We start from the raw sequence: 9,132 nt of genomic DNA, 5'->3' as shown, positions 1-9,132 counted from the left end.
CAAAAAAAAAAAAAAAAACTCAGCCCTTGTATTCATGGAATATTTAATTGTAGCTTGTGTTGGATCCACCAGCTGTACGTCACACTCAGTAACTTCACTGCAGTGTCTGTCGGTGACTACCTTGAGTCTGTTGTTCTGTCTTTGAAGGACTTACTGAACAGCTGTCTGTTCTCTAGAGACACGTCAGAGGCTTTAACGCAGTGCTCATATCTGTCCTCAGAGTTACAGCAAGATGTTTGGTAAAGAAGCTTCAGGTTGTTTCTGAGCAGGTTTCCAGTATTTATGAACTGACGTGATATATTCAAAACTTTTATAATATGTTCTTACATAGATCCAATTCTTGTTGACAAAACTGAACTGTCTAAACACTTCTAAAAATGGATGTTAGGAAAAAGTAACAGGCTCAATTTACCTTGTTTTTGTATGTTGAATATGGATTCCATTTCTGTTGAAGAAAAACAAAATGATTATGCATTAATGACCTGCATTAATTGATCATGAACAATTATTTTCAGAAAATCCAATACTGATCACTCAAAAAAAAAAAATATATATATATATGTAAACATAATTTATTCTTTCTTCATTCTTTCTTTCATTGGGTATATCAAATCTCCTGAGTCATGACTGGTTAAAGTTATAATCCTTAAGATTTTCATTTAAAAAAAACAAAAACAATAAACATTGTTTTTGTTACTGCTGATTTTTAATGTATTTATATTAATGGTAAAATACTTTCACTCTGTCAAATCAGAGCTGTTGATGGCTAGTGCTAATGCAAACCAAACGCTTCACATTGAACACTGCTGACACACGGGGTGGCTGTTATTGTGAAGCACTGACTAAAGACAAGATATATAGCAACAATAATAACAACATAATAATAAATTTGTCACTGAGGTTTGCACTAATACATGATTGTTCGTGGGTCATGTTCTGGTGGGGGTGGTGAGGGTGTTCCTGGCCAATGTGAATTTTTCCTGTGTCATGTTGATTGACTTATTGCCAAACAAAAATTAATAAATACTGAATTATTTTACACACCTCCAACTTCGGTCATGTGACAATGCATTGCTCAGCATGAAGTCGTAATGACTGACTGACTTCTTTAATAAAATGTTTTTTTTAAGTTTGATTTTTGCACTGTAAACAGACCAGTTGTTCTTCTGTTGTATTTCTGACTAAACAACCTCAGGTGTCACTTAAGGAATGAAAACTTAAAGATTAAAACTTCAATGTTTAGACAAATTAATTTGATAAACAAAGTTAAAGTTACCTTTAGTGTGATAAGTGACAGCAGCTTTAACATCAAAGGAGCCCCAGCTACACCTTCTGCCAATGTCTTTAGAGTGGGCCTGTTCTTTAGATGAGCCAAACAGCAAAGGGTTAGCTGGCCCTGCGCAGGCTTAGCACCGTTGTCTTTACTGGGGGCCGGCGTAGCAGAACCTGCACCCTTGGCCTCAACTTTTGTCTTTTCCTGGCCACATGGCTGCAGCTTGTTCTCCTCCTCACTCATCACACAAGCAGGAGAACAAGTATTAGACACATTGCAGGGGGCACAAGTCCTTTTCTCAGGGTCTTGAGCCAAAGTGCCAGGCTCTAAGAATGACGGGCTAATGTCAAAGCAGGGCTGCGCAGCCTTGGCTGCAACAGCCTGACACTCACTTTGAGGTGTGACCACAGTAGTTTTGTCCTCTGCAGGTACCTGTCCACTTCCTCCTTCTGGCCCCAAGTTGGGCTCATTGATGAAGGAAAGCCCCCACTGATTATGGAAGATGTCTCCCAAGGCTTTCTGATTTGTCTGAGCAGCCGGTGGGTCGAGGTGACGAGCACTGGGGAGCACAGGTTGCATATTTAAAGGGTAAATTAAAAGAGTACACTTTCTATGCTCATATGCTTCTCCGTCTACAGGACTGGTTGTAGAGCTACAGTTACTTTCCAAAGGAGATGCTACATTCTCGCCACTTGGGATAGATGGGGCTGGTGGAATACTACTAGCAGCATGAGCAAAGAAGGTACCCACTGACGGGCAGCCGTTTCCATTTCCAGAAACAGGACCATTAGTAAAGCTAGCTGAGGTGATAGTTTTCATAGCAGACATAGGGACCTGTGACAGTCTAACAGGAGGAGGCAGTGCCTCTCCTCCACCTTGAGCTACTTTGTTGAGGTTCTCTTTTACTTTACTTGCATAACTGATCTTGGGAACAATTTTAGCACTGCTATTGTCCACAGGAAATACTGGAGGGGGCTTGAATAAAGTCCAGGAGTCCTCTTTTGAAGGTGAGGAAAGCTTGGCTTTGTGCCTTTCCTCAGTCTTTTTACCGAAGATGCCAACTGTTTTGCCATCAGAGCTTTTCCTCTGAGATTCACCCATTGTAGCCTCTGACGCAACAGCCCGTCTAGCTGCTGACTGAGCTTCTACTTTATGGGTGGCTCTAAAGCCATCGAGTCTGGAAGTCACCCCCTTGTCAGTCGTCTCAAGATTAAAAGCCCCAGCCTCCTGTGTAGTGTTGCCCTGCTGCATGTCTTTCTCCTTGTCTCTCATCACATTATCAGTGTTCTTGGCGTTGTTACATCTGGCCTTGCGTTTCTTTGGAGTAGTATATCCACCTTCAGAACCGCTTCCATCATTGTCCTTGCTAGAATAGCCATTTGTAATTAAGCCACAGTTTACGACGCCATTTTGAAGCAACACAGAGTCTTTCTTATCCAAAGGTTGGCCCTCATGATGATTCAAATCCAGGGCCTTTTCCTTGTCATTCTTAAGGTCCATATTCTTCTTATGGTCCAGTCCTTTGCTGCTCACTCTTGGAACAGTTGTGTACAGCTTTTGTGTTGACTTCTGCTTCACATTTGTATTACTTGTGTGTCTGTTACCATTGCTGTTAAGGGGATGTGACATACCAGCAGTATCAGACAGGTGTGTATTCTTCTCCCCCTCCTCGTCACTGATGTTTACTTTTTTATTGCCTGAAAGGGGAAACAAAATCAGTTTATGCTGAAATGATGGAACATCTCAGCCAATCTGTGAAACGTCCTTGTAGAACTGCTGGACATTTTACAAAAGACTGCTTCAATTAATTTTCCCTTTCCCACTTATGGAAAATAAAATATATATTTAGAGAATTTGCAATAAGTAACTTTTGGGTACTCTACTCAATGTTTGATAAAGTATTTATAATGCAGTAATGAGTAACACAGGACCGGAGCTGGAACTGGTGTTTCCTATGCAAACCAGAAAGATGCAGTATAAGTTTGATAACAATTCACTTGCTGTTCACAGTAACTTTATTCTGAAAACAATCACAGTAGTTAATGTTGTTATAAGAGCTTTCAATTGTAAATTGATATTGTTGTCCAACAGGTGAGACAAGGACAGACGATCAGACAAGAGAATAAAATACCTGGGCCATTGTCAGTTAATGGTTGTGGTGTTGCCTGAAAATAAACCCCCTAACTCATCCAACGATGAGCTGGTGCTCACTGTATTTAAGGTGTCATGGAGATGTGATGTATTTCTTATAACTGCATACTGGGCTGTTCGTTGATTAGCTTTCTGGAGAATACCTGATATGACATCAAAGACCAGTTGTTGCCAGGTGTAAAAAAGAGGGCTAAGCTGCATTTATAAATACATTTTGACTGGCAGTGAACTATAAAGAGGTCTATGCAGTGAGACATGAGAACTGCTGTGTCAACGTGGGATTTTCCCATTCAGTGTTACTGCCCCTCATGTCTGTGGGCCACAGCACACTCTGCACACAGCTCGGTTCACTTTAGTTTACAGAACTGGTTTCACAGACGTGACAGCTGCGAGCAAAACAAGGTCGATTGTTACAGTATGTGTTCAGAGCAGCAAACCAGGGCTTTATCAAGTGGTCATAATGAAGCTGCTGCGTGGCTTCACGTTAACTGGTCAACATGCAACAGGCCTGTCAGAGATGGCTAGCGTTAGCTAATGTCAACTAACCAGCGGCTCGCTCGGTATTAACACGCCCTGGCACCAATACGTGGTTATGACATAAGATAGCCACCCAACCCCCGCAACCAAAGTACGTTTAAAAACGACCACTACATGCCAGTACTGCAACGCGCAGTGGTTTGACGGAGATTCCTTACTAGCCAGTAACAGATGATAGCATTAGCTAGCAGTGATATTCTAACATGGCCGACAGGAAACGGCAGCTCAGAACATTCCAGTGGAGCCGGCTCGTTTTCCTAAACTGGACACAGGCATGCTGAAATGAATAAGAGAAAGCTTCGACTATTGTTGGAGACGATACACCGTGCACATATAACAGGTGACGCGTTTACAATACACGGTGACCCAGCGTGATTCTCTGAAAAGATTTAGTTACGTTAGCAGAAGAGAAATGGGTGGTGAAACCGGCGCACAAGGTCAATCCCCGATATGTCAAACCACCACCAGCGACAACTGTCACGCAACGTCAGCTAGCCAACTAGCTAACTTGACGGTTAGTTTGCTGTCCCACAGTAGCCAACTGTCGGTGTAACCAGCCAGCTGCTCGCCAGTTGTAATGTCTCTTAAAATATTGCGGCCAACAGCTTATAGTATGCAGTAACAGCTAGCGAACAGGCTAAGCCCTCAATCACGATGCTGTTCACATTAGTTAGCAAATGCTATTCGGCTCGTTGACATTAGCTGACTAAGGCTAGCTAGCGTTAGCTAACTTTTCCGGATGGCCCAACCTGTTTTCTTCGTCTGCGTTTCCTGATGCTGGCGCTGGAAGTGGCTCTGATCATGTTTTAGACAAGTTGTATGTTGAATAGAGTTTCTGTCCTCTCCGTGGTGGTGGTACTGTCTGTCTTGTGCCCGATCTTTGGGCTGTTCCTCCATTGAAGTGTAGAATGTCGGACTTGCTCAGCCAGTGTGTTAGCTCAGTGGGTAAGTAGAGAGCGGTCCAATCACTACCAGTGTAAAACGGAAGCTATTTGAAGCCTGTGTAAACGTCAGCAGTAAACGTCTAAAAATGGCACTGTTTTGGGTGGTCACCGCCACTAAATTCAGTTCCAGTCTTTGTGTTGAGACGTGCAGGGAACATTATCCAGGACTTTCCACTTCTCAGCAGATGTTTAAACTGAGATTTCACCTTAAATAACGGACAAGCGATATTAAAAAATGTGTTCAGGGTGGGCAGTAACGGGGTGGGGTTCGTGTATGATCTAAAATCATATGACCGGAGGCTCTGCCACGTCTCCAGCCGGTGGACACACTTTGGTGAAGGGTCCCGGGGAGACCAACCCCACTCCCAAAATGGAAAACCAACTTAATGCAAATTCACTACCTCTGTCCTCAAACATTCCCAATTAACTTGTTAGTGTATAACCATGTCTCGAATGAGAAAATATAAAAAATAGAGCCATGTTCCTGTTGTTTGTTTGTTTGTTTGCTTGCATTTGTGCCAAAATGAGCAAAAATAAAAGACTATAATCAGTAAGGGTGCACACATAGATAAGCAATGTGCAATATGCACAACACAATATGTGAAACACTTTTGCACACTGCATAATTATATATCAGTGTTGTGTGATATATTTTATATGCTATGCATCTTTCTTGCTCATATAGAATTGAGCCATCTTACATGTAAGAAAACAGCCAGGGTTCTGATCAACCGCTTCCTGCATACAAAAGACATGGAGAGAGTCACTTGGAAAGTATTCCACCATCACAAAACACAAATAGACAATGAATGTATCTAATGTGCAAATATTTTAGCACTTATCCTCAGTGAGTATTTGCATCACCCTGTTATATAACACGTTGATCTGGCTTAATTGCTTGTGTTTGACAAGTCAAACAGAGAGTTAATATGTACTACTAGGGTTTGAGTTGGATTACAGTAACTAACTCACATTGTGTGACAGCCATAGTCTAGGCTGACATTAAATTCAAAGTCTCACTCAAAAATGGAAAAAATAAAAATAAGAGCAGTTATTATATTAGACATTTCAAATTAAAATCTTGTGCAAGTAAGAAATTGTCTTGTACTGTCCTGTATGTAATCTTGACTTTGTGGGTAAGTGTGACAGTGTAAATTGTTCACATGGGACATAAAAGAACCAGCAGCTCCCTCTGGTGGCCAGAGATCCAGACTTTGACTCAGAGGTTGTGATGTATAGATGTGACAAACTGTCTTCAAGAGTTTCTGTCCTTGTCTTTGGTGTGGATAAAGTTCTGGTTTTGTCCATTCCTGCTGTGTGAAGACAAGTTTAATGTATCAGATCTAATGATTAAGATAAAGTATTTTGTCTTTTTTAAAGATACATTTTATTACATGGGACAGTTTCTTTAATAATGTATGTTTTTCACAGTTCTTAGAAAAAAGAAAAATCCCTTTACTGCTATAGAGAACCCAGCGCAGCCTTTACTATATGCAGCCGTGTTCTTCCCACTGTATATGCATGTGAATACTGCCATTTAAATGAAATATTGATATGACAGCTTCATTTTATGACAAGATTTATTTTAAAAATGAGACGAGCTCTCTAGAGACGGACCAAGTCTTCAGTGATGTGCAAACAGAAATGCTAATCCAACAATATGTTAAAACCTCATGTGTGAGGTACTGAGCTTCAGTCATGGGAACAACTCAGACACAGCTATCAGTGGCATTTTGCACATTTACCACATAAAAGTAGAGTGAAGATTAAGAGTAACCTTGACTGAGAAAAGTATTAGAGGGACTGGTTGGACACTTCAGGCCTCAGAGAAAGACACAGTTTGAAATGTTAAATATCAGAGTGTGAACATTTAGTGAAATCCTTGCATTTGCAGAGAAGAATAAAACACATTTGGTCATATTACATATGAGGGTTAAAATGAACAGATACACTACGATGCATTCAGCATTTCAAATTAAAGCATTTCTTTATTGTATATTGACCAAAGACCAGGGAGTTTCAGTTTGTTTCTTATAGTAAAATTAACATAGAAAATGTATTCTCAGTGTAAAACATAGCATAACCTTAATAAGCCATTCCCACTACCCAGCAAACTGAATTCAACCTCATTGCTGAAATGATATATTTAATATGAAGATATCTACTGATTTAATTTGAATGGAAACTAATTGGAATACTGCACCACTCTCCAGAACATACAGTATCATCTAATATTATTTCATCAATTAAATTAATTTGTTACTGTTGTTGAAGGGTTGACTATTGATGATATAAATCTCTGGACAATATGCAAGTTTGAAACTGAAGGCTTGATCTGATGGCTGAAATGGAGTGATAAATAAAAGGCTAAGTGAGTGCCATGTCAATATATCAGTACACAGTGATGTCTAAAAATCTTTCCTTTCCTTCTTTACACACTGAGGGCCTTAATTTAGATTTGAAACACATTTCAACAACAGATTTTCCTGGTCTATATTACGGATATGTTTCCTTTTAGGCGCTTCAAAATTTAATTGAACTGATAGATATTATTTTACATAAAATAGTCATGTTGTAAAAAATAGCATTCAGTCCTAAAAGATTGCAGCTGACAAAGAAACAAAGTATTTTAGATGAACGTATTTCCCAGGTCTATAAAGCGCAAAGGTGAGAAACACAACAGTTGTTTCAAAGTGTAATTCCCACTTATATGATAAATGTGATATATGTTTTGTCTCTGTGATATGAAACCTATGGCTCAGGACACTGTTGACCAGAGACAGTAGTACACCAGTAAAAAGTAGTGCTGCAATCTGAATACATGTGCACATACAGAATACAGGTGATATAAAGACGTGACTGCACACTGACGTGTACCATATATATATATATATATATATATAGTACAGGCCAAAAGTTTGGACACACCTTATTTAAAATTCATGACTATTTACATTGTAGATTCTCACTGAAGGCATCAAAACTATGAATGAACACATGTGGAATTATGTACTTCACAAAAAAGTGTGAATTAACTCTTAACTCTTAAATAGGTCTTATAGTTTAGATTCCTCAAAGTAGCCACCCTTTGCTTTTTTGATAGCACTGCAAACCCTTGGTGTTCTCTCAATGAGCTTCATGAGGTAGTCACCTGAAATGGTTTTCACTTCACAGGTGTTCCTTGTCAGGGTTAATTAGTGGAATTTCTTGCCTTATTAAAGGGGTTGGGACCATCAGTTGTGTTGTGCAGAAGTCAGGTTGATACACAACTGTTAGAATTCATATTATGGCACGAACCAATCAGCTAAGTAAAGAAAAACGAGTGGCCATCATTACTTTAAGAAATGAAGGTCAGTCAGTCCGGAAAATTGCAAAAACTTTGAATGTGTCCCCAAGTGCAGTCGCAAAAACCATCAAGGGCTACAACGAAACTGGCTCACATGAGGACCACCCCAGGAAAGGAAGACCAAGAGTCACCTCTGCTGCTGAGGATAAGTTCATCCGAGTCACCAGCCTCAGAAATCGCAAGTTAACAGCAGCTCAGATTAGAGACCAGATGAATGCCACACAGAGTTCTAGCAGCAGACACATCTCTAGAACAACTGTTAAGAGGAGACTGCGTGAATAGGCCTTCATGGTCAAATAGCTGCTAGGAAACCACTGCTAAGGAGAGGCAACAAGCAGAAGAGATTTGTTTGGGCCAAGAAACACAAGGAATGAACATTAGACCAGTGGGAATCTGTGCTTTGGTCTGATGAGTCCAAATTTGAGATCTTTGGTTCCAACCGCCGTGTTTTTGTTTGACGCAGAAAAGGTGAACTGATGGATTCTACATGCCTGGTTCCCACCGTGAAGCATGGAGGAGGAGGTGTGATGGTGTGGGGCTTTGCTGGTGACACTGTTGGGGATTTATTCAAAATTGAAGGCATACTGAACCAGCATGGCTACCACAGCATCCTGCAGCGACATGCCATCCCATCTGGTTTGCGTTTAGTTGGACCATCATTTATTTTTCAACAGGACAATGACCCCAAACACACCTCCAGGCTGTGTAAGGGCTATTTGACCAAGAAGGAGAGTGATGGAGTGCTGCGCCAGATGACCTGGCCTCCACAGTCACCGGACCTGAACCCAATCGAGATGGTTTGGGGTGAGCTGGACCACAGAGTGAAGGCAAAAGGGCCAACAAGTGCTAAGCATCTCTGGGAACTCCTTCAAGACTGTTGG

The 9,132-nt window shown here is 40.7% G+C and overlaps 1 protein-coding gene across 2 annotated transcripts; it reads right to left on the bottom strand.

Moving 5' to 3' along the window:
* Positions 1-378: 378 nt before the first annotated feature.
* LOC111658288 (FMR1-interacting protein NUFIP2-like) lies at positions 379-5,139 on the bottom strand. 2 transcript variants are annotated; one of them, XR_015437540.1, is made up of 4 exons: positions 4,711-5,139; positions 1,666-2,970; positions 1,277-1,511; positions 414-445 (listed from the first exon to the last, which is right to left on the bottom strand). XR_015437540.1 is itself a non-coding variant. In XM_087175261.1 (3 exons), the coding sequence occupies exons 1-3, from the start codon at positions 4,856-4,858 to the stop codon at positions 404-406; spliced, it is 1,884 nt and encodes a 627-aa protein (XP_087031387.1). In that variant the 5' UTR covers positions 4,859-5,139; the 3' UTR covers positions 379-403. The 2 variants fall into 2 exon arrangements, 1 of the variants encoding a protein (XP_087031387.1); XM_087175261.1 differs by having other exon boundaries at positions 379-445; positions 1,277-2,970.
* Between the last annotated feature and the right edge of the window lie 3,993 nt (positions 5,140-9,132).

Source organism: Seriola lalandi, unplaced genomic scaffold, assembly GCF_002814215.2.
Source record: "Seriola lalandi dorsalis isolate HSWRI2012SDOR001 ecotype SW California unplaced genomic scaffold, Sedor1 jcf7180002054437, whole genome shotgun sequence".
Lineage (NCBI taxonomy): Eukaryota > Metazoa > Chordata > Actinopteri > Carangiformes > Carangidae > Seriola > Seriola lalandi.
The sequence above is the reverse complement of the archived record's forward strand: the minus strand, read 5'-3'. Positions and strand labels throughout refer to the sequence as shown.